A 25,671-nucleotide genomic window follows, 5' to 3' on the forward strand; every position below is an offset into this window, starting at 1 on the left:
ATCAATGTTTTCTTTGGAATTTTTACAATTTGTTTGGTGGCTTTGCTGCATTGGAACCTCTCGACAGCAGGTTCTGGTCCCACGGCTGTTTCGTGTGACACGCCTGCTCCGACGTTCTTAAATCACAATTTTTGGGTCAAAAATGTTTCAAATGAAGAAAATGAAAATCACCAAGTCGTCTTTCTGGGGATTTCTTTAATAGAAAAAAAAAAAAAAACTGAATCTTGTCTCCACAGATCAATTCACGATGACAAAACAAAAGTCTTTTTGTGTGTTTTGCGGTTATTTTGGGTGTTTATTCTTGTTGGAGTTTTCTTTTTTGTCTCCTCACTTGTCCCTTCCGTCCTGGGTTGTGTTGCCATAGCAACCACTGAGCTCCTTGGAGTTCGCAGCATTCCGTGTTTGTTTAATTCATCTCTTGCCATTTTGTGTGGGGTTTAAACAATCCCGTCACTGTTAGTTTTGTGGATATTTTGCACCTGCAGTTGTTTTTTTTGTTGCATTTTTTTTTTATAACTTTGTTTTTGTTTTGCAGTTTTTTTTCTTTTGACTTCGTGTCTTTTAATCTTTGCGAAAAACGTATACTCATCTGCAGCTTATTTTATGTAGCTTGTTTGAATCTTTTATTGGGAGAGTGTTGTCATCTTTGGCCACGTTTTTAGACTTTGTAAAAAATATAAAATTATATATATATATATATATACCTATATATAGGTGTAATTTTCTTTATTTCTTGTATTTTTCCTGAATATTGTTTTTCTGATTTTGTGTCTATGGTTGCTTTGCTGCTGACGTCACGCGTGCCGATCATATATATGTGCGTGCGTGAGTGCGTGCGTGCATGTCTGCAGCGTGCAGTGACGTCACTCTGCATCACGAGAGGAGCAGAGGAGGAGCAGAGGAGGAGATCTGGGACAGCAGCGGCAGCAGCAGCAGGAGGACGAGGAGGCTCCGCAGAGAGGAAAGGAACTGCAGCCGCATCAGGTAGGTGTCTGGCCTGCTTGTGTGTCTCCTGCTGCTGCAGGAGGAGGAGGAGGAGGAGGAGGAGGAGGAAGGTCACTGAGAGGAGACACACGGAGGTGCTGCAGAGCTGAGCCCAGCTTAAAGGAACAGTTTCTTTTTTGTTTTGTTTTTTTTACAAAGCTCCAGTCTGTCTGGTGTTTTTGGAAAAATCCACATCGAGATTGAAAAAGACAAACCAGATCACTTCCAATCAGATCCTCCGTCAGATCATCTTCAGTCAGATCATCACGGCTGTGTGAGGTCATAAACAACAGTCACACGTCTCACTGCTGCAGACTGAGCTCACGTCATCGTAAACAACCTGTTTCCTCATCACAACATCAACACTGGACTGACCTGACTGTCGAAGCTGGTTTGTCTCCTCGTCCAGTCGCCTCGTGTCTCTGCAGCAGTTTTCCATCTTGTGGTTGAGTCGGTTTTGTGGAATCAAGAGACTCATTGTGGTTCGTTTGTGTCTATTCTAGTTTAGATTTCTGTCTGGTGGTTTATCTCTGCATCGGAGTAGTTTGTGTCTTCATGTGCGTATGATGTGCTTCGTATGTGTGTGTGTGTGTGTGGGGGGGGGGGGGGGGGGGGGGGGGGGGGGGGTTCTATAAGGGTTCATATTATCCAGCTTTTCGACTCTTTCACATGGTCTTTCCCAAATCCAGCTTTTCTTTGATTTTCCTCCATTTGAATATTGGATCTTAGGAGCTGCATTCAGAATCTGCTGTGTCTGTGTGAGCTGGACTGGCTCCGCCCACACAGGCCCATCTTGGGAAGAGGAGGAAGTACTTCCTCTCGTGGTGCCATGTGCCAGATCAGAGCTGCCAAATTGTGGGAGGGTCAATCGCAGGGCCTACCTTAATTGGGATTGGCTAAACTCACGATGACACTATATAGGGTTTGAGTTCTGATTGGCTGGTTGGAGCACAAACTTTATAAAAAATGAAACAAGCCAGGGAGAGAGAGGACAGACTGTCTTCACTTCTGGGGCGTCAGTCCAGGTACGGGAGCACAAATTACTGTTGAAAAACCATTAGAAAGGACATTTTGCACAATATGACCCCTTTAAGGATTTCTTGCCTTTGTGAGGCGTTTTATGTGTGTGAGGAGGTTCTTCCAGTCTGTAACAACTTGTGTGTGACCAGCGTTGTGTGTACGTCATTTGAGCGTGAGGCGCTTCAGGTGTGTGAGGTTCTTTATGTGTCTGTGGTTCTTCGCGCGTGTGTGTGTGTGTGTGAGGTTCTTCACTGTAGTGTGTGAACTTCAGGAATCAGTAACTCACCCTGTCTCGCCATGTGTTTCCCTCCAGTCTTGTTTCCCTCTGAGCTCCTGGAGGATGAGGCGACTGCAGCGGCGGTCTCTCCCCGGAGCGTGAGGAGGCTTCCTGGTCTCCGTCTGCCTCGTCTTCCCCTCCTCACCCCCCCCTCACCCCTCTGCCAGGTGCCCCCCGCCCCCCCAGACAGCTGTAGCTCTTCCCCCATCAGTGAGACATGGACGGATTCCGGCTGCCCCCCGTCATCGAGGAAGTCCTCGACTCGTCAGGTCAGAGTCAATATCAGTTCAAAGCACTCAGCAAATGTTGTATTCACACTGCCCTCTGCTGGTCACACTGGCTATGACAGCTGCATTGTTGAGAGGGGGCAGGATACAGAAAAATAGTAAAACCAACAATCAGACAAAAACTAGTTTATTTAAAGTCCACCATTGAACCTTCCTGGTTGCATTGCCATGGCAACCAGGAAGTAAATGATGGAAACACCAGCGGTTTATTGTCAGCATGTTGCTGATGGTTCACGACAAAAGTTTATTACTGTCAAGTAACAGGAAATATCAAATCTGTGTTTACTAAAAACAAGAAATTCAACAAATATCTCTTTATTTATTCTTTTTTAAGGATCACAAGCATTTTTACATTTTAAGATTTAAGTTTTTTTCCATTAGTTTTTTTGGGGGGGGCTTATTGTGTGTGTGTGTGTGTGTGTGTGTGTGTGTGTGTGTGTGTGTGTGTGTGTGTGTGTGTGTGTGTGTGTGTGTGTGTGTGTGTGTGTGTGTGTGTGTGTGTGTGTGTTACTGTGGTTCGTGTGCATTCCCGAGCTTGTTTCATATTTTTGGTGTTTTTTTCTGTTTTGTGTTTTTGTATGCATTTGTTTTGTGTATCTTTTGTGTTTCTGTACTTGTTTTGTGTGTTTTGTTACTTCCATACTCTGATTTGATGTGTTCAGTTCAGTTCAGACTCTTGAGGAGACGCTGCCAGAATGAAAACATAAACACCAGCCGGTTTTCACATTTAAAAGAATAAAAAAAACACATTTTGGATGAGGGGTTGCGCTGGAGACGTGTTTTTTTTGGAATAACTCTGCTTCCTGTGTGATGTGAAGTCGCACGGGAGCAGAAGTGCTGCAGATGAAGTGCTGCTGGGTCGCAGAGCCTCCATCACAGCTCCTCCTGTCGTCGGCACGCAGGATAAAAATAGCCGAGCTGGATCCAGTCTGGAGGCTGTTACACACCTGCCGATTGGCCGACTGTTCCGGCAGGCGGCCAATCACAGGACGGTTCACTGTGTCAACACCGTCATCGTCCTTCTGTCAGCAGCTCGTCCTAAATCAAATAAACAGAACCAGAAACAAACGTGACAGCAGGAGTAAACATAAACTCCGAGGAGGCTCCGGGAGGCTGTGGCCTCTGTCGTCTCATCGCTGATCCAACAGATCAACAAACGCAAAATTATTGTTTCATGTATTGTTTAATGATCCAAGAGTGTAAACAGTAGCTCCAGGTCGTTTTATTCATTCATAAATATGTAATTGACTCATTAAACAATCTGCTATCCTCTTCTGAACAGACATGGTTTTGTGTGCCTGCCACTCGCCGCTGATTAGTTTCCCCGTCATTTTGTGTTTTTCACCAAAATCCTTCCAACTTTGACTGGAAAATTCTTCTGGGTTTTTTTTTGGGGGGGGGGGCGTTAAACCGTTTACTGAATCATTAACAAAAGTCAGAACACACTATTCCCGAATATTTGTGTACGTGCTCCCAACGGTGTGGGACTGGTTCTGCGCCGGAAAAAAAATAGGGCTCTTTGATCGTAATCTTTGCGCCTTATCTCTTAAAGAGGCAGGCACACAGAATTTTTAATTATTTATTTATTTTTTGTATTACAAGTGACTGTCGTGCTTCAGGAGCCCGAGTTTGACCTTTTACACTCGAATCAGCCGCGTCACCAGGAGGAGGAACCACAGGAAGAACCTGTTTATTGCCCGCTGCCGACCACTATCCCCTTCATTGTTTGTTTTCGACCCAAATCCAATCCGTCTGGACTGGCCATTGTTTTGCAGTTTTTTTTGTAATTTGTTTCGCTGAAACGGTTTGCCAAATCATCAACAAAAGTCATGGCACACTAACCACAAATTCTCCGAACGTTTTGATGTGCTTTTTGGGTATGTTCTTCCACTACCATCAAAATTGTGTCCCCACTTTGACTGGCCAATTATTTTGGCAGTTTTTGGTGGTTTTTTAACGTTTTGCCAAATTGTAAACAGAAGTCATAGAACACTATTCCCGAATGTTCAGCATGTTCTGATGTTATTCTTGTGTACGGGATACCAACTGTGCAGGTCTAGTTAGGCAAAAACCGGCGTAAAAAAAAAGATTTTATTTTAAATGGTCACAGAGGAGAGTAATCTTTACGCCTTGCTTCTTAAAGAGACAGGCACACAGAAAAATCTTCCTCCTCCTGCTAGTAGCGGTTTCCCTCTTTCCCTTTAGAGGAGCTGAGCGAGCTGAAGGAGGAGAAGAAGCCCATCATGCTGGGAGACACGCTGACGGCTAAAGAGCGGCTGTCGCTGGAGGAGAAGGAGGAGCCGGTGGGCGAGGCAGAGAAAGGCCAGCAGCAAGAGGAGGAGAAGGAGGTGATGGAGGAGAGGTCTGAGGAAGAGGAGCTGGAGGAGCTGAGGACTCAGGTGGTGCAGCTGCTGGAGGAGCTGGAGGAGACCAGGGAGGTTTCCCAGAGACACGAGGAGAGCTTCATGGAGATGCAGGGTGAGGAGGAGCAGTGGGAGGAGCCGTGGGGGGAGCAGTGGGCAGAGCAGCTTTAGCAGGAGGAGGTGCGTTAACACAGACTCCTCTTGGTCCTCAGGCCAACTGGAGGAGGAACGTCTGGCCTCTGCACACCAAGCTGAGAGCTTCACCCGGCAGATCCAGAGACTGCAAGGTTCAGACGCGCATTTAAAACAATCATGCATTCACCCCTTCCTCACACATTTATCACATGTTCACTCTTCCATCACGTCATCATGTATTTATCACATATTCACTCATTCATCACACTACCATCAGACGTTCATGCGTTCACGGCTGTGCGTCCTCCAGCCCAGCTGCGCTCGGTGCAGGAGGAGCTGGACAGCCTGGAGGAGGAGAAGGAGAGCGAGCTCGAGGAGGCGCAGCAGGAGCTGCGCGCAGCACAGGAGGAGGTGCTGGTGCTGCAGCAGGCGGCGGAGGAGGCGGCGGCCGAGCGGGAGAACGACATCGCCTCGCTGCAGGAGGAGCTGTGTCGAATGAGGGCAGAGCTTCAGCGTCTGCACGCCACCACGGCCGAGTACGAGCTGGAGGTGACCACACTGCGGGCCGAGATCCACATGAAGAGTCACAGTACTGTGATACCAGGTAACTAACTAAATATGAGCAACTGTAACTAAACAGAGTAATTAGTAACTCAAAACGAGTTGCATGTAACTAAGCCAAGTAACTAACTAAGGGTTGTATTTACAAATCTACACACCTGTTAAGTACATTTATAAACCGTTTAATTACTGAGCTACTGGTGATGCTGCTGTTGCCATGGGAACAGATGAGATGACTCACCTGAAGGAGGAGGTCACCTCTCTGACAGAGGAGCGTCTCTCTCTGACTGCTGACAACAAGCAACTCGGCAACAAAGTGGAGCAACTACAGCAGCAACAAGACACGTGAGTGGTTGGTTCAGCTGCCAATCAAACCGGGGACCCGCCTCCAGGACTCACCTGACGGGTCTCCTGTGTGCAGGTGTGGTGATGTGTACCTGGCAGTCAGCGCACAGGGCGACACTCAGCAGGACCGTCAGGTGAAGGCAGACGCTTACATCAGTCTGTCCCGGTCCGGACCTGAGATACCGGAACTGCAGGATGAATCCAGCAAGGAGATCCACGTCCTGAAGGTCCAGCTGATACAAGCTGAGGAGACGGCCCACAGAGTCCAGTTCCAGGTGAGACCATCTCCAGAGTCCAGGTCCATGTGAGACAGAGTCCATGTCCAGATGAGGCTGTCCACAAGATACTCAACGTTTCAGGTTCTTTGGGTATAATGTGTGTGTGTGTGTGTGTGTGTGTGTGTGTGTGTGTGTGTGTGTGTGTGTGTGTGTGTGTGTGTGTGTGTGTGTGTGTGTGTGTGTGTGTGTGTGTGTGTGTGTGTGTGTGTGTGTGTGTGTGTGTGTGTGTGTGTGTGTGTGTGTGTGTGTGTGTGTGTGTGTGTGTGTGTGTGTGTGTGTGTGTGTGTGCGCGCGCGCGCGTCAGTGTGACGGTCTTAAAGGTGAACTGGTCGCGCTGCAGCAGCTGTACGACGGCAGTCAGCAGGAGAGGGTGGCGCTGGAGGACGAGCTGCAGCGCTGCAAGGCGGAGCTGCAGAAACTGGCCGGACAGAAGGCACAGGTGAGGGGTCAAAGGTCAAATTCTCAGGCGCTGCAGGGGGGGCGGGGTCAGTGGAAACTCGAGGTAGAATCCAGACTGAAGCAGCTGATTTACTGGGAACGCTTTAATGGTCTCTCTGGGGCAGTGGTGATGAAGAGGTTAACGGGGCAACCTTGTGATCTGAGGCTCACAGGTTTGAATCCCACTTCAGACAGTCACCACCAGGGGTCCCTGAGTGAGACCCTGGCCATGGTCGTCCTACCATCTTACTAGTATTTATGATTAGGTAGGTTTAACAGAGAAATATCCCCAAGACGGATTAATAAAGTTTACTCCTTTCTGATCGACATTGGTACATTAGCACCTCCAGCTGGTAGAAAAGCATCAAACAACTCAGATTTCGAGGGAATGACGAGTTGCTAAAAATGAGCTCAACTGGAATGTGATGATTCTTCTTCCTTGAGTGTTTCTACCATCTGTGAAGCAGAATACAAGTCGAGAGTCGATTCTGTCCAACCAGCAGTTGGGCCTCGTTTCCACTCTGCTGCTGCACGGGACGGTGAGACAAGGCGCACCCAGACCCAACTCTTTTGCGCGGTCTCGCCATAGAAAGTACAGTTAAAATCTGGCGGGGTTATGAATGCTGCAGGCTTGTGACCTCATTACGCAATAGTGACCGGGCAACCAATGAGCTATTTAAATATTACGGGCTTGTTGAGAGTGATGATCGTCTCTACCAATCAGCAGACGGCTGAGTTGCAGCTCCTCCTTAAATGGAACACGTACCATTTTGCTGGGTACCTCAACCGAGGGTTACGAAAAATGGCAACGGTTGGGTATGATACTTTCGGCACCATCCACAACTTTTGTTTAGGGTTCCCGTACCGTCCCATAGCTGCGTCCCATATCTATTGGTCCTCAGTTTTATTTATAACTGAGGACCAATCAACAGTGTCATTAAGGGACTGGTCCAGAATGGCATTGGCACCTATCTAGGCCATCAGATGAGCTGTCAGTCAAAGTTAAAGTATTGTGAGTCTTGGATTAGATGTAGATTACGTAGAACTCTTGTCCAGGTAAGTGTGGAGCACATGGAAGTCTCCCCTCTAACACCGGATGATCTTCATGCTGTCCGTCTGTGTGCATGTCAGCTGACGGCCGCTCAGGACGCCTCATCGGTCATTGTGCTGTCTGGTTCCCGTCCCTGCGGCTCTGCTCGTGCAGTCAGTCTCTACAGCGTGTGGATGTGGGCTTCTTTTCCATGTGTCGCTTCGGGGCAGTTTGTCCTCGTCAGAGTCATCTGTCTGTTATCGCCGCTCTCGTATTCTCCGCACAAATCACCTTTCTTCAGCTGTCAAGCAAAAGTGCGTAGGCTCCAGGACGATTGAGGATTCATCCCACCTGAGAGGGTGACCATGCTCACAACAAAAGTACTCCTTCCTCCACTTTTACTGGAAAAACTAGACTACAGACTTCGACTTTATGATTACCAAAAAGAGAACGTTGGTTACCATCGTCTATGACCTCAGAGACAGCTCTAAGCACAAGACGTTAGGCCTGCCCCTGTCATGACTCCATATTAAACTTTGAGTTGAACTTAAAGTTGCACTTTGTCAGAACTTGATTGTGGTATTAACTGGCATGACAAAAAACCAAACTGAAATGTACGTTGACCCGTCGTGTCATTTGACTGGAGGTAACCTGTCTCAATACAGGCTTGTCTGTTTTGACTTGATTTAGGAATTTGATGTCTTGGGATTTTCCTGTAATGATGGACGTCCTACCTTTGTTAATATGATAGTTAACTTGAGACTTAGGACTTGTCTGTCTTGAGTTGGACGTTTACCTCTTTTGATATTCGAGTTGACTTGGCAGTAATCTTTCTGAGCTTGTGACCTGATTTGGGACTTAGTTTGTCTCCTCAGACTTACCTGTCTTAATTAAGACTTGACTTATGAGTTACATGTCTTGACTTGGAAGTGCAACTGTATGTGTTGGGGTCGACTCTTTGCTTGGAACTGAATATGAATATTTTCCTATCTCCACTTGGAACTAGTATCTCTTATCTTATTCCACAGCAGTCTTGGATTGAGACGTCTTTAGGAATCGACCTGTGACGACTTGTGACTTATGTGTCTTGACTGGAAACTTCAGTGTCTTTGCTTGGGAGCTGACTCCACATTTATCTGGCTTGATCTGGGAGCTCGTCTTCATAACCTGAGGTAGCTACCAGGTTTTTAGACTTGAGTTGGGACTTATCTGTCTTCAGTCGTGACCACACTTTGGATTTACGCACCTTGAAATGGGACTTACCGGCCCTTTTTGTTTGGATCATTCCTGTTTTTTGAGGGTGGAGGTGGGTGTATCCATTTGAGTCTTTACCATTTATCTATAGCTTGTCTTGTCCCTGATTTTTGTCTGCTAAACAGATGACCTGGACTCACCTGAAGTTGCTTGTCTTGATTTGAAACACTCCTTATATTGTCTTGAAAATTGAAGTGGTGTCCTGACTTGGGACATGCTCGTCTTTACTGAGGACCGTATTGATTTGAAACTCAATGTTTTGAACGAGGATTGACTTTAGACTGATCTATCTTAAACTCCAGGTGAACTGCCGTGACTTGTCCAGTGACTTGAAACCTTGACTTTGAGAGTTACCGTCTCTCATTAGTACTGTCTTCATTTGGATCTTGACTCAGGTCTTGGGTCTTGATGTGACTTGTTGACATGAGATTTAGCTTTAGACTTGAACACCTTGAACACCTCCATTGCCGTTCTCCATATTTGTACTTTAGCTGCTTGTCCCTGTTGCACAGCTGATGCAAGTTTTCGTTAAGTTTTCAAAGATGCTTAAATGACAAGATGGTGTGCGACTTTAAAATCCATCTTGCGTTTAACCACTTTGAGCCTTTTTTTGTTCTCACCCTTCATGTTTTCATCTTTTTGTCTTCTCATCGTGGCTTCGGTTTCACAAGCTATCAAATTCTCTCAGACAGGTTCTGCTGCCTGACCCGCTCGTCTCTTCTTCTTCTACCCTTTGCCCGTCACTTGTTTCTGTTTGCTCCTTGCTTGCCATTCGCCCTCACGCCTCCTGACTTTATTCTTATGATTATTTTATGGTTTTAGTTTCTCCTCTCTCCATCCCTCCGACACTCCTACCTTTTGTCTTTTCCCCAGAACTGCACTCGTCCGTCTGAGCCCCCTGTTCTCTCCATCCCCTTCATAGGAATGATTGTAATAGTGGCCTTGATTTGGTGCTGGTGGGAGGAGCTGGCGTCCTAGAGGGGACCAGGTATGGCCACGCCCTTCTTTCTCTACCAGACAGTTGCTTTGCTCCTGAGCATCAACGGCCCTTGTGAGATGACCTCCTTCCCCTCCACTAAACGTTCACAGAACGACTGAGGTCCTTTAACAAAAGTTTAAAAAAAAGGGAAAATGAGCTCCCCTGCCCACATTCCTCCCCCCGATCACTGTCCAACAATCATTTCTAAAACTTCATTACAACCCCGACACTCTTCATTTTTGGACCTAAAAGGGATCTGACATGGAAAAGAGGTTCTGATATCAGGTAGCACGCTGTAGATTTATTAGATTGACCCTGACTGTGACTGTTTCATAAATATGTGCTTGTAATTCCCAATACGTACCTACAAGGACCCGGAACTGAAACCAATGGTGACATTTAGTCTTTTTATTTGAGAATGACTGTTTGTGGCGAATCTCCCAAAAAAAGAGCCGTAAGCTGGAAAAACTGTCAGATGGACCAGTTAGAAGTGCAGTTACTCAGCAATCGTTTTCAAATATTAGAATTAATATTTAATTTGGTTCAGACTGAAAACTTTTCCCTGCTCGTCTCTCAGCAGAGTGACGCCGAAGGCTGGAACCTGGCGGTGGCGGCGGTCGCCGTGGCAGCCATCGCAGTTCTGGTCGTCCCCAGCTTCACGCGGGCCTGAGGACGACGCGGTGACCTCACGGTGAGCTGCCGGGATCGCCCGAACCACGCGGCCCGCCATCCACGATGTCTGCTCGTCGCACCGCCGCGATGCTTCGAACCGAACGCCCGATGGCGCCAGCGAGCGGAAGGGAAACGCAATAAGACAGAATCCTCAACATCCATTCGGACTCTTTGTTCTTCCTGCAGGTCAAACTTCCACCGTCACGAATCCAAAGCTCAGTCGAAACGGGAAGGTTGAAAAATAACCGGAGGACGAGGGAAGGTTTGTTCTGACCTCCGCCTGGATTTTACCTCAACAAAACATGGCGACGTGTCTCCTGACCGGAGGTACTGAAGTAGCTGAAACATATTTACTGTGTCGATTTCTATGTTTCACATCAATGTAGCATCTTGTCATTGTAGCAAGTTAAAGTGCAACAGATTCCTCTGTTGCACTTCTTCTTTTTTTGGAATGAGATTTTTCTTTGATATTTCCTCTGAAATATCAGAAAAAATAGATCAAAGATAAATGTGAATTTAACAAAACCAGAGGATTCGTTCTGCAGACTTTGTTGCAGATTCCAACTTTTCTGTCATTCTAAACACAAAACACAGAAATGTTCAATCAATTCAGAATCCTACAATCAACATTTTGCATTAAACGTTATTGACGTTGATTCATTTTGATTTCCACAAAAGACAAGTAAAGCTGATATTTCTTTATTTTAAACTCAATTTTTTTAGTCTCCACCAGCACCTGAGGAGGGAATTATGGTATTTAGCAGCTCAACCCTGCACTTTATTTCACTTTTGATTCAATCACGTTCATCTAAAGAAGAGAACTGGATAAAATAATTGAGTCTCAGAGGAATATATATAGAAATAATTATCATCTTTAATCTTGAGACTTTAAAGTCACGGTATGTAATATTTCTTCAATTTACAACTTTGAAGATGACAGAAAACATTATCCATGGTGTGATTCTGATGACGTCTATGTGTTTGTCTTGAAATTTCCGCGTCTCGTCTGTCCTGCAGATTGAATATTGAACAAAAAAGCGACTCTCTACTGCCACCTGATGCACAACAGTTACATTACCCATCTTTAGTAAAAAATAATACTTGTCTTTTGCGGTTTTCTGTCAAATTTGATGACTAGATTTCACTTTTAGCTCCAGTTTTCATCTCCACCGGCTCCCGAGGGAAATACCTGATGCATTAGCTGTTTGATGAGAAACTTTTCTCCAGCAAACTTTTCTTCCATAGAGCAGAAACTGTTTTATTTGTTGTATTTATCAAATATTTAATCAACTGTTTGGTGGGTGAATTCTAAATATCAGGAGGTCAAGTTTAATTTTCAAACGTCCTATTTAATCCACACACTGAAAGTGAGTCTTTGCCTTATATGTTTTAGTGCTGGAAAAAAAAAAAAAACGGAATCTTTTGCACTCTTAGTTGAAAACGGTAGCAGATCAAAGTTTGTGGGCGTGGTGTTATTGAAGCTTTGATCCTAATGAACTCCGTATTTAACCTCCTGCTCGTTCCACCAGCTGATTTGGTTTGTAGCATGATAACAAAACAGCTTTTATTTTATCTTCCGACTTTATCTTCTATCTTAAAGACGTCTTTTATTGTGTCTAAATGTTTGTTGAACCAAATGACTCCTGTGAATATCTGTAGCTTTCTCTGAATGAACTTTGCTGCAGATGAATCGTTTACTGATGTGAGGGATTATTTATGAACAGAGTTCACTGTGTTGAAAACAGGTGTTTTCGCGCTGCTGCTTTATTTTTACTTGATGAGGTTTTTTTTTTTTAATGAATTCAGAGACACGAGTGTTTTCAAGAAAATGAGAAAACTGCGGGAAATATTTTGTTAATGTTCTCCAAATTGCACATTTTACTGATTTTATATTTATTTCTTCACACTGTACAACTGTTAAACATAAACAGCCCCATTCAGACTTGATGTCAAAATATATTCTGTATTACAATCATATAATATATGATTATCATCATTCGTATATTCTATATGGCTTTGAATTAAATTAATACAAATAGATAATGGCATTATCTTTAGTGAAATTAATATTTCTTTGGGGGAAAAAAAAATTCTCTAAATACTCAATTTCACCATTTAACCAAAAAGTACTTATGTTCATAGGATTAACACATTCGGTTTATCTTACTTTTTCACCTCTGTCACTTTAAAAACTAAGGATGAAATGTATAACTTGGCTGAGAAATAAAGATCTTATTGAGCTATTGTATAAGAAATATAAGAGGACCAGGAATAGAGCCCTGTGGAACACCGTAATTAGTTTTAACATTAAACAGTGAAATCAATCTGAACAGAACTGAAGTCTTTTCAAAAGAAAAGCTGTAAAACAGAATCAATCTTGTGTGAATGGCGCTGCGAAGTTTCAGTTTCAATCAAACCTGACAAAAAAAAAAAAATCTTAATTCACTTGTTTTGTAGCTTTAAAATCTTGGATTTCTGAAATAATATCCATATTTTTTGTACATAAATGAGTATCAATCTTTAAATGTATATTTCTTTTTCTTGTTTACATTCAAGTGGAGACCAAATATTTGGTGTAGAATCAGGTTGTAAGTTCAGAGAACTGTGATAAAAACAGACATTAGTTTGTTTGTGACACACGACATTTTGTTCGAAAATCATGTGAAAAAAGTTAACTGTGACTGAAAATGTGGCATTAATATGACAAAGAAAGCCTAAAACAAACTGTAGGAACTCTTTATTAGACATACTTATGTGATCTTTCATGACTAATGTGATTAATAGCGGGATGTGGCTAATCTCAGTGATAATTATCATGTGTCATTAGTACCTTTTGTGGAATTGTAGCAAGACGAGTAGCGAGAATATGCTTTAAGACCAACAGACCAGCTGTAATGATCGCGCTTTTATATTGTATTTGTAAGTATGGAGGCCAGTTTCCGTCAAAACAACATTAATAACAAATCATTTTGTGCTCGGAACGGCATGAATGAAAATACCTGAGGCATTTTGGAATTATAAATCAAATTTGATTAAATTATGGAATGATTTTTAACTAGTTTACTACACTTACATGCATGGAATCTCTAATTCGGCAGAAAAATGGAAAACTAACAAAATGTTCATATTTTTACTCGTAAAATTTCTTATCGTCGTCTTTGCTTAATGTGCCGTAATATAAAAGTGTGAATGTCGACAAATATCATAAATATCCGTGTAAATAGTGTGATTGTAGTAGGACCCAGCATAGAGCCCTGTGGGACTCCTTTATTACCTAATGTGAGTCCACCGTGGCCACAAAGAAATACCCGATTTTACGGCATTGCTGAGTCTGTCATTTTAAAAACACTTTATTTGCACAGCTGATAAATAGATTAAAGAGAAGAGGACCTTAAATAGAGCCCAGGGGAACACCTTTATCAACGTTAACAAGAGTCTATTGTTGACACAACTAATTGAAAATAGATAATCTCCTTAGATTTGTGAGTCAGTTATTTTCAAAACAGAAATTTATCGACACAGTAACAGAAATGTGATGAAAAAAACAGAAGATGTCCCTGAACAGAGCCCCGAGGAACTGTGAGTCCGGACCTCCATTTTTGTTCCCGATTTACTGTTCAGTGAACCTGGACTCAGTCTCGTGTCTTTAAATGTGAAAACGTTGTTAATGTGACCGTTTCCTGTCGGCTGTACATGTTTATGTGACTCTGACTGATTCGCTGCTTTATTCGTTTATTTATTTATTTATGAATAATCTTTCCGGAAGCGGCATGCTAATATTTTCCCGTGCGAACCGTGAACTGCTTTCTTTTGCGTTGATGTTGAAAACGAGCTGAAATGTTTCAAATAATCGTCATGAAAGCAGATGTAGCGTAGAAATGTGAAGAGCTGAGATTGAACTTCATTCATATATTATTAGAATTGTTAGGATTTATTAACCACGGTCTACAGTAGTGATGCAGCAAAAATATGTTTATGTTCTCATATTTAAGTGAATTCCTTCAAATAACACTGAACTTTTCTTGAATTTTCGCGTACAACTATCTCACGAAAATACGCGTTAGCTTGTGAACATGATTTTCTTTCAGAAAAAGAATAAATGTTTGTATAAAGAATTGAAATCTACTTGTTTAAAATCAGTTTTTAATTTGAAAGTTATGGCAGCAAAATTGATCAATTTTAAAACCATTATTTGTCATATAAACATTGGTCATTCGTCGGACCCTATTGAAACCGTAGGGATTATTTTTGTCGACTTTTCAGTTTGAAAAAGAAATAAAACGTGATTTAAATAAGGACTAAAACACTATTTCAGCTTAATTCTGCAATTTGTATCCTGATATTATAGAGAACGTAGGGTTTAATTAGACTACGTATACCTTTCTGCAAACTGCACAGTTTACATTTCACTTCTCTTCATTTAAAAAAATAAAATAAAATTATAAATGACATGTAAACGTGACATTATTTTATTAAACTAAAGTCAATGTTGCATGTCACATTTAGGGACGTAGTAACTTTGCATGAAGCCTGTAGATTCAGATTTGGATTTGACGGCGACCGCATGAACGTCGTGATTTAATTCAGCTATTTTATCCAACTTTTTATTGTTTTAATTATTATGTTAAATGATCTTCATGTCTGTTGTTTCTGGTGGAGTTTCACTTCTGTGTGTCCAGGACAGAGTTCACCTGAGCTTATCTTACTTGTAACTTAGTGCTTTTCTCCTCTACTGTAACTGTTCTTACCGAGCATTTAATTCTAGTTTAGATTACCGTGACTAAAATGTAATTTTCTATTTCTGCCTGGATAGTTTTTATTTATCTCATTATAAAGTGTGTGGGCAGAAGCTAACTAGCATAGTGGCGAAGATAAATAGAATTTAGTTGTAAAGTTGAGACGTATCCCAGTATGTCGTCGGCATCGAAATGTAAAAGGTTTGTAATGTTTTGTAGCTTCAGTTTGCAAAAGTTCCACTTTTGTCATTTGTTAGCAAAATATTAGCAACACAGCCAGTTAGCGCCACAACGTTTCAAGCGATAATGAATCGTTTTTTGCGTTCTTGCGTTTTACACTGCACCGTTATGAAAACTTTGTATTTAGCATGTATTGCCACTAGAGGGTGCTGATGGGTGTTTTTGTTGTGAAACCACAGACACAATTCTTTAGTTAAGTTACCTTTTCAGCGGCTCCGAACACCAAAAAAAACACGACGAAAAGTTTTCCGCTTTCACTTGAAAACGTTGTGTAATCGAGGCCTCGCCAACTTTGCAGGGACATTTTAAGGGACGGCTGAGGTTTGGCTGGTAGAGCAGTTGCAGGTTTGAGTCCTATATCTGTGTCAAAAGTGTCCTTGAGCAAAACACTGAACGCCAATGGATGGACGAGGCGCCATGCATGGCAGCCGCCTCCATTGGTGTGTGAATGCGCGTGTGAATGGGTGAATGTGAGTTGAAAGATTCGAAGCAGGAACAAGCAGGCCAATTAAAAGTTCAAAAATAATGTTTGTATGTTTGGAAAGTATTTGTTGATAAGCGGTAATATTTAGCATAGCTTTAAAAAGATTATAGCAAGAGCTAAAATAGTAATTGTTTCGTTAGCTGTTTTTAAGAATTGTCACGTGACGGTTTTTGCATAGTTTTGGTCGCAGCTGCATGGACTAGTGATTAGCATAGATTACTTAGCATATACCTTGACGTCACTGTCCTGGACACGCAGGTCAGCCTGAAATCCTTCCGAGACTCCGGCGGGAAGACTTAACAAGTCTGACGCTTTAAACCCGTCAGGTCGCTGCTGCTTCGTGTCCGTTAGCTTCCGTCCTTTGCGTTTCTGTGCGAGCTTTCACTTCCTGACGACGCTCGGCGTCGTTGACGTTTCTCCTCTTTGCCTCTGAACTTTGTTCCTGATGTTAACGTCTGTTTCAGATTGTATTTTTATTTTTTCTGTTGAATTTGAGCTGCTACATTTTGTAAACGAATCGACTAATAAAGAGTACTTTATCCTGACGTTCGCCGAGTGTTCGTTCTGTCAACGCTTTGACGCTGAAACTTTTCAATGTTTCCGTACTTTTTGCACAAATTGCTGTTCTCGGGAGCTTAACGAAAAAGATTCAGAACGGCTGTTTGATCCATCAATGGACCAATAAGTGTCCCGGTTCAACTACTCCTCATTGTGCCGTCTTCATTTTGACATCATGAGACCAAGACGACACCGTTGATCCACAGAACCTCATGGTTGAAGGCTTCAAACAGGAAGTTCTCTGAGGCGAGAGACGGCGCTGTAAGACGCCTTTAAAACATGTCAGCGAGGTAATAAACATCTTTCCTCACTCATTTTTCGCTTAAAGAAGTCGTCACCTGGTATTCTCACGTATCCAGTCTCCTTCAAATTGTCTTTAAATAAATTCTTAAAATTTCTGAGGGGAAAAAAAAACATCAACCGTAGAGCTCGTTCTGACGCTTTTTCAGAGATTTAAAATGAAATACATCCGCATTTCGAAACCACATGGGGTTCAGAGTTTGTACCAGTCCCACCAGCGGCTAAGTACTAAATTTAACAGGTGGGTTTATGAAATTAGCCTCCTGTGTTGACAATTAAAACCTCCCTTGTGGGCAGTTCTGGTTAGAACAAGAGTCCAAACAAAAAAATCTGCCACTTTCAAACTCCAGATTTTGAGAGATCGAACACCATTAATCATGTTTTAACAGGAAAAATGTGATTTTCGGGTGATAACTCCTTTAAATAATAGGTATAATTCAACTTGATTGATTTTATTGGTTGTTTGCACGTGATCTGATTGGCCGCCCTGAGATGACGACACTCTCGGTTTATGTGCTGCTTTTCTACACCTCCACCTCCCGGAGTCTCTCCCGGGTTTAGAGTCTCTATAAATACTCCGAGGTGTCACCGCGGCCTGGAGCCCGGGGCCCTCGGTGTGTGTGCGTGTGTGTGTGTGTGTGTGTGTGTGTGTGTTTCAGGATGGGGGGGGGGGGGGGGGGGGGTCCCGGTGTGACCCCGCCCCCCTGCCCCGCTGTGGTCCAATGCGCTGCGGCCGCTGTATCTGTGCGGGGCCCGGAGGATGGCGGCCCGCAGTAGTATATGGTCATGGCAGCGGCATTCCTGAGAGTCCTGCGGAGTGACGCCGAGCTTTTTAAACCTCCCGCAGCCCCGCAGAGCTCCACAGTCCCGCTGCTCCGCTCTCCAGGCCGCCGCCCGCGCGCCACAACCCGGACCGAAGGGGGACCCGGAGCGTCGCTTTCTGCGCGTAAAGACGCAGGAGATATCGAGAGGAGCGGAGTTATTGGATCATCAAAACTTCACCGAGGAGTCACTCCCTCTGGATCCTCCGACTTCCGAGGAGTCACCCCCTCTGGATCTGGATCCTCCGACTTCTTCTGGATCGTCCGAGTTCAGTGAGGAGTCACTCCCCCTGGATCATCCAAACTTCAGCGGAGCCATCCCCTGCAGGCGCGGCTCCTGTCTCCGCCTGTCCTCCCTTCCGTCCCTCTCCCGTCTTTGTTTCTTGCCCTCTCTCTTTCTCTCTCCCTCCTCTCCCTCCTGCCTCTCCGGACTCCGGGCAGCATGATGAGCAGCGGCGGCTTCTTGGAGCCGCAGCTCTTCTTCCAGAGCGGCGCGGAGCTGTGCGCCGCGGAGGACGAGCTGGAAGAGGAGGAGATGCCCGCCACGGAGAAGGACCTGGCCGAGGACGCGCCCTGGAAGAAGATCCAGCAGAACACGTTCACGCGCTGGTGCAACGAGCACCTGAAGGTGCTCAACAAGCGCATCGCGGACCTGCAGAAGGACCTGAGCGACGGGCTGAAGCTGATCGGGCTGCTGGAGGTGCTGAGCCAGAAGAAGATGTACAGGAAGTATCACTCCAGGCCCAACTTCAGGCAGATGAAGCTGGAGAACGTGTCGGTGGCGCTGGAGTTCCTGGAGCGCGAGCACATCAAGCTGGTGTCCATCGGTGAGTCGCGCGCGGCTGCTGCGCTTTGGAGAGCTTTTTACGCACCGTCTTTACGCACAGCGGGGGGGCTTTCTTTCCTTGCATGAAATGAAATCATCACAGAAGCAATTAAATGAAGGGTAAAACTGTCTCTAAGAATCCTAATGATAGAATTAACTTTACTGCAGAATGTTCAGTGTGACAACAGTTGGAGTGTGTTTATAAAGACACTTTTTAAATTAAAAGCATGTCAGCTTTTTATTCTGACAGAAACAAGCATTCATAAATGTGTTGGTAAACAAGGTTGAAAGTATGGAGCTTCATTCTCTCTCTCTCTCTCTCTCTCTCTCTCTCTCTCTCTCTCTGTGGTCAGATTAATGACTTCCAACATGTTTCATTTCCTGTAAATGGAAACACATGGTAATCACTCATGTTTCATCATTCCCAGCTTTAAAAGAAAGTCTCTTTTTGTGCCTGATTATACGTCCAGAAACCTCCCATAGCTTCCGGCAGGACTGTCGGACCATCTAATGCAGGTTTTTAAAGGTTGTGCAGAAGATTTCAGGGATGTAGTGGCGGTCTGGAAGTCTTGATGCAGCTCCAGAGGCTTTGAGGCGTTTCTGAGTTTTGAAAGGCTTCCGGTGTGTTTTGGTGGATTTTGGACATTTTTAAGGACAAAGGTGCTTGGAAACGTCCCCTGGACACCACCAGTTGGTTTCAGGAGCCTTTCGGATGCTTCTCAGGTCTTCTGGAACATCTGGGTCACTTTCCAGAGCTCCTTAAAGATCTGAAAGTCTTATTGCAGAGGTGTTGAACCGAGTTTTAAAGGTTTGGGGTAGATTCTGAAGAACTTTATTGAGGCTGGCATCACTTCAGTTTGTTTGAAGTTTGAAGTGTCGCTCAACGTCCAAACATCCAACTTGCAAACCTCCTGTCAGGTTCTTCTTCTTGTTTAAAGATCTGGAGGTCTCGGTGAACCCATCTGGGACTTTTTCAGAGTTCTAGATGAGGTCGTTTCATGAGCGATGCCGACATCAGTGACGAGAACAGAGGGCCTGAAAACTGTCAGAACTCTTGCAGTCGATCTTGAAAAGGCTCGGTGGGGGATGGTGAAGGGTTCAGGTCTTTTGTGAGGTCTTCAGGGTTCTCCGCGTCTCCAGGGTCCCGAATGAGGATTGATGAGTTCTTGGACCATCTTTGAGTGATAGTGTGAATAGTGTTTTGTCCGTTTGTGTAGGTCCAATACGAGTCCAATGTCGGGATCGTTCAGGTCTCTTCAAAGGCCTTTAAGGACATTTAGAAGCTCTACAAAGGCTCATTAGAGAACTTTAGACAGACGTTGACCTGGTAAACATGTTTTTCCTCCTGGGGTTTTTATAACTCCGTCGTTAGATGTAGACCTACTAGTTGTGAGCTTTAAGATTCATATTAAGTAGACGTGGTAAAGAAAAAAATTAAAAATAAATCTGAATTATGTCCGAAAGGGAAGAAGAAGAAAAAAAGAGTGTGGGGGGCGTGGTCTTGGCTTGGGGCGTGGCCTCCGTGTATAGGGGGCGTGGCCGGTGCGGAGGAGACTCAGTTTGATTGATGGCAGCACAGCTGAGCTCTGCTGTTTCTCCACCGGCAGTTGCTGGAAATAGAAAATAGAGCGGAAACAGAGTCAGACCGGGACCCCGTCTACCTGCCCCGGGGGGGGCCGAGGGGCAAATACTGACCCCACTCATCATGACACACACAACACAACTCAAACTTCGGTCCTCAGCCGAAAGTCTTCATCACTTCCAGACTTGTTTCACATTAATGGTCGTTTTCTAGAAGTTTCTAGATTCTATTTGTTCATTCCTGTGCCTTCGACCTCTGGATGTCATGTTTTAGGATTTTATTATAACAGTGAATGTAACTAGAGACCATTTGGAAGTTTTCTCGACCTTTGCCTTGTTTTGTGGGATTATTCTGTCCTTTTTTATTTTCTTCATAATTTAGTCCATATTTTGATGATTCTTAACTATTTTATTATTTCCGCTACTTTTTTTTTGTGGATTTGCTGTTTTTGTGGTGTTAAATTTATTCCCGCTCAGTTTTCTTCTGGATGTTTCTACAGTTTCAGTATTCAGACCATCTGTTTGCTCGTCTTCTGTTCTGGAACTTCTTCTTGTTGATTCATGATTTCTATCCGGTTTAACTTTTCATTTCCTCAGTGTCTCTGACTCAGTTCAGTGACGCTATTTCAGGTTTTCTCTGAGGTTTTCTGGAATATTATATGTGTGATTGAAGATTTTCTGAATTTGTTTATCTTTGTTTTTTGAATATTTGATGTTGGTGCTTAATTTTGGATTGTTTTCTCCATCGAGCTTGTTTTCGTAACCAAACCACACACACACGTGTGCAGAGAACGATACCAGACACAGAAACAGAAAAGCTGTCAACATGCAGAAGCACCGTTTCAGAAATTTTCCATTTTCCCCCGTTTCCACGGAGACACAGTTTTCAAAAAGTTGCGTTTTCATTGACTCAGAGAACCGCAGTCATTTAAAAGGACCCCCAAAAACGCAATGAAAGTTTTACGTTTTCACTTGAAGTTGTTGTCTAAACTGGGCTCTGACAGTTTTTCTTCTCGTCATTTATTATTCCTTGTCATTTTTTGGTTTGTTTTGTTACGTGTCCACTTTATTTTGGTGTGGCCACGATTAGATTGTCGACTTTGATCTCTTTGTGGGTTTTCCTGTGATGTGGATGTTCGGATGTTGACCCGCTCAATCGGTTCTGTCGTTCTCCTCGCTCACTCGGGAATCTCTCAGCTTTTCCAGGTTCAGTCTGACCGGTGGTCCCTCCTCTCCGTAATGGTTCCCATGTGTTGCAGCAGTCAGCACGCAGGAATGTTTCACTGAGGCCAGCCAGCCCCCCCCCCCCCCCCCCCCTTCCCCAACACACACACACACACACACACACACACACACACACACACACACACACACACACACTCTCTCTACGCTCTGAACTTCAGTTACTGCGCTGCGTAGTTTCACTTTGACTCGAGGTGAGACGTTTCTCCCGTCTCAGTTTGACTCGTGCAGCTTCGGGTTGTTGGTCAGTTCGAGGTTAGTTCACGCTGAGGCCTCGTTTACGCCACGACGTTTTCAAGCGAAAACTGAAAAACTTTTGTTGTGTTCTTGGTGTCCGTTTACACGACATCGGTGCTCGGAGTCACTGGAAACGCAGCTTTTAGAAAACTGTGCATGTACATGTACCACGGCGTAGTAAATAGTTCCCCTGCGCATGCACGAGTCGATGGACAACAACAACAATGGCGGCCTCCAGAGTGTCATGACTCTCTGTTCTCCTGGAACTTTGCAGTTTTACAGTTGACAGTCACAGTATTCACAATAAAACTTGGTCTTTAGTGTATTGTTTTCTGCCGCCATGTGTGTCTTTATTACCAAAACGAGCCAAAGCGTCAACCCGTGGCGCGGCATACCCGCTACGTTGTTTTCGGGGTTTCTCCCGTTTCCGTGGAAACCGACATCGTGGAAACCGACATCGTGTAAACGCGAAGCCTTTCTGAAAGGAAAACGCAGAAGTGATGCGTCTTCGCGTCGTCGTCGTGTAAACGTGTTTGAGTCGCAGTGTGTGAGGGCGGGCTCCAGGTGAGGAGCTGTGCGGCAGCAGGTCAGAGGTCAGAGGGGAACGTGGAGTCGGTGGTCTGAAAGAGCTCAGCTGTCCCAGTCGCTGTTTTTGTTTTTTTCTCTCTCTCTTCAGTTCTTCGTCAAACTTTCAGTCCGATGAAATGCCTGAAAATGTTTCACAGTCTCAAAAACCAGTATGAAACATTTTATAGACCCACAAAGGACAAAAATAATCCCTGTAAACCTTTTAAGGGGAGAGTGAAAATATCTGCTTCTTGTTCCCCCTCAAACCCACGCTGAGGATTTACCGACGGATTACTGAACGAACCAGGTTAAACTCTCGGTTAAACGTCATGACGTGGAGATACTTGACATGTTGGAGACGGACCGAGTTCAGCCGGTCGTCGTTTGCCGGCAGGAAAAAAAAAAAAAGAAGAACGCTGATCTGAAGGAGCAGCTGCAGATAACGAGGCGAGCTAAGCTAACGGCGCTAACTGAGGTCTGACTTCGGGGTGAGAGCGTCGTCTGTCACGGCGTCAGCTGCTCGGCAGGGACGAGTCCCTTCAAAACATTCAGGGCTGATTTTTATCTCGTCTGGTTTTAAAGTCTCCACCTTCTTCATTCTTTTGAACTTTCTTTGAATTTACAGTTAATGAAATGTTGATTCTGGAAGCGACAGAAAGGACACCCTTCGCTTGACAGGCATTCTGTAATCGGCACTAGTTTGACATATATCTCATCAAATATGGTGAAACACAAGTTTCAGTAGAAGCAGACGTCCATTTGCATAATCTGTCTTAGTACGGAAGAGTATTAGGGCCACTCAAAATAAATAAATCATAACGCACTTCGTGAAAAGAGTCGAAATTCAATGTCAAGATTTTATTTTTTATTTATTTTCAATACAAACTAGAAATGTCCGTTTCCTCTGGTCCATCCCTTATTTGCCTGAATATAATGTTATTAAATCATATCATTCTGACGCTACAGGGTTGCTCACTGCTTCTGAACACCTGATTTTACACAGGTTTTCTTTGTTCAGTATGAATACATTTTATAAATAGCCTGTGAGCCCCCAGCAGGGCTCAGTGCCCGTGTCCCTCGTACTCATTCATGGAAGTCAGTGAGGAGCGGCGGAGAGCTGCAGACTGCGATGTTTCGTCAAAGTCTTAATACTGATAATAACTGCTCTGTGTTTCTGAGCTAAAGTCTGTTCTGAAGCAGGTTCACCAGTTCATCAAACTGCCTGCCATGCATTTTGTAGAAGCAGTCATGGTGCATGATTTATTTTAAATGTTTTTACCTCCTGAAGAATATTACACTTATAACATTAATGACCATAATCTTATACTAATAATTATGCTACTGTGCCATTTGAGGCCTAAATGCTCATACTTTGTTTTCAATGTTTAAGAAGAAAATTAAGAAGTTACTAAATATTGTCCTTATAAAAGATAAAGTGCTCAATGATCGAGGAGGTAGTTTCCCAGTTTTGTGCATTTAATCTTCCAAAAAAAGAGTGAAGACAATTAATTATATAGAGTATTTACGTCAGATGGTGTTCCACAGGGTTCTTGTCCGGGTCCTCTGATGTTTGTCTTGTAGAAACGTCGTAGTTTTCAAAGGTTCACTCTACACAGATGATAATCAGCATTATATCTCTACGTTAAACAGACTGTGAAAATATTCACACCAACATACAAACGTACTTAATTTTTGTCGCAATTCTATGTAAACATGGAGCCTGAAGAGGTGAAAATATTCTCCGACTGAAACAAAACAGCCACAGGAAGTAAGTCAAATCAGAAAAACAGGAGGATTTTTTTCAAAAGGATTATGTAAACATACAGAAAATGAAATGCAAATGACGGAAAAAGAGGTAAAAATACTAACATAAATAGTAAAAAATACAAAATTGCAACATATTCCAGTTGCAGTAGTTGTGTGTTTTGTATCCGATAAGTTCTTCAGGGTTTAAGTTCAGGTAATCTGATGTTTTTCTGAAGAGAAGAAGGTGGCTTCATGCTACACAGGTGAGTCCTACTTTTACGTCTCCACAGTGGAAACACACTCTGAACATCTTTTCACTAAAGTCATCAAACTTTTGTTTTCGCAGACCAGCAGTAGAGTGGAATCAAGTTGTTTTGGTTCGTCGGGTGCTTTTGTCGGATTTCAGTGTTTTGGAATTTCTTTGGCCTGAGTCTGGCTGTTTTGGATTTTACTCATGGTTTCAGGTCAGGGTTCAGATCTTTTTGCAACAAATTTTACGTTTTGTGGTGATTTTGTGTCACTTTTTGTGGTTTCCTTGAGTATAAACTACAAAATAAAAACGTTTCCGCATACATAGATCTTTTTCTTTTTTTTTTTCTTAGCCGGCTCTTTTTTAAAGTGTTTTTCAGACTTTTTCCGATAATTTTTCCTGACGTGGACAGTTGTTTTTTTTGACAGTTTCCATGACCAAGATCCTGAGAGGTTTTCATGCTGGTTTCTCAGAATTTGTGGTTTCTGGCTGCCGTGGAGCTGCTTTTTGGTCTGTTCAGGTCTCTGCAGTCAATCGAGCCCGTCAGTCAGACGGAGAAAAAGAGAGACGAGGCGAGTTTATGGCCGCCGGGAATCTGCTCATCGACGTCAGTTCAGTGGAAACCGTCTGAGATCAGATTTCTGTCCTTCAGAAACAAGAAAGTAACAAATGTGTTTCAAGAAAAATGATGATAATTGTGAAACGTTTTATATTAACTGTGTGTGTGTGTGTGTGTGTGTGTGTGTGTGTGTGTGTGTGTGTGTGTGTGTGTGTGTGTGTGTGTGTGTGTGTGTGTGTGTTTGTCAGAGAGAGAAATATCTGCTGACTGTCACACTGCAGCCTCTTCAGTACAGTTCAAAACAAAGAATCACTTCACTTCCACTCAGCCTGAGACCACATGACTGTGTGTGTGTGTGTGTGTGTGTGTGTGTGTGTGTGTGTGTGTGTGTGTGTGTGTGTGTGTGTGTGTGTGTGTGTGTGTGTGTGTGTGTGTGTGTGTCAGCTGTCGTCACAGTTGTGAGGCTGCAGCTGTTACAAACTCGCAGCTCAAATTGACGTCTTCCTGATCAGAGGTCGCCACATTTTCACTTTTTTTTTTCACTTTGTGAACATTTGTGGGACAAATACTGTGTTACCATGGTAACGTGTGTGTGTGTGTGTGTGTCCTGTGGTTCAGTTTTCATGGCTTTCGCTCTCACAGGCTGATTGCTTTGTACTTTGAGGTGTTTTTTTTTACAGTTTCGGGTTTGTTTGTGTTTGGTGTATTTATTTGTGCCAAATGTATTATTTGTGTCGTGTGTGTTTCTATTGTCAGGTATGTTTTTTGTGTCGAGTGTGTTTTTTTTTTTTTGTTTTGTTTTTGTTGGGCATGTTTGGTTTAGTTATTTTCTGCAGGGTGTGATTTTTGAATGTCGGATATGTTTGTCTGTTTGTCTGTTTCAGGTGTGTTTTTGTTGTCG

The 25,671-nt window shown here is 43.7% G+C and overlaps 2 protein-coding genes across 4 annotated transcripts in view; both read left to right on the plus strand.

Moving 5' to 3' along the window:
- Positions 1 to 903: 903 nt before the first annotated feature.
- ccdc136b (coiled-coil domain containing 136b) lies at positions 904 to 13,045 on the plus strand. Its single transcript, XM_080492165.1, has 9 exons — positions 904 to 984; positions 2,318 to 2,550; positions 4,774 to 5,046; positions 5,144 to 5,218; positions 5,377 to 5,670; positions 5,855 to 5,972; positions 6,049 to 6,247; positions 6,555 to 6,689; positions 10,529 to 13,045. Exons 2-9 carry the CDS (start codon positions 2,499 to 2,501, stop codon positions 10,619 to 10,621), a joined length of 1,239 nt encoding a protein of 412 aa, XP_080348291.1. The 5' UTR covers positions 904 to 984; positions 2,318 to 2,498; the 3' UTR covers positions 10,622 to 13,045.
- Positions 13,046 to 18,204: 5,159 nt separating this feature from the next.
- flncb (filamin C, gamma b (actin binding protein 280)) overlaps positions 18,205 to 25,671 on the plus strand; it is a gene marked incomplete at its 5' end in the record, with an annotated part of 40,445 nt that continues 32,978 nt past the window's right edge. For all 3 annotated transcript variants that reach the window (XM_080492216.1, XM_080492214.1, XM_080492215.1), the window contains one exon: positions 18,205 to 18,589. In XM_080492216.1, coding sequence (XP_080348342.1) covers positions 18,205 to 18,589 — 385 coding nt within the window. The remainder of the gene's footprint in view (positions 18,590 to 25,671) is intronic.

The sequence above is a fragment of the Lipophrys pholis genome (genome assembly GCF_963383615.2).
Source record: "Lipophrys pholis genome assembly, chromosome: 22".
NCBI lineage: Eukaryota > Metazoa > Chordata > Actinopteri > Blenniiformes > Blenniidae > Lipophrys > Lipophrys pholis.

Coding starts and splice junctions, on each gene's coding strand:
- ccdc136b (XM_080492165.1), top strand. CDS start 2,499: ATGGACGGATTCCGGCTGCCCCCCGTCATCGAGGAAGTCCTCGACTCG. Junction 2,551..4,773: donor GGAAGTCCTCGACTCGTCAG/GTCAGAGTCAAT, acceptor CTTTCCCTTTAG/AGGAGCTGAGCGAGCTGAAG. Junction 5,047..5,143: donor GAGCTTCATGGAGATGCAGG/GTGAGGAGGAGC, acceptor CTTGGTCCTCAG/GCCAACTGGAGGAGGAACGT.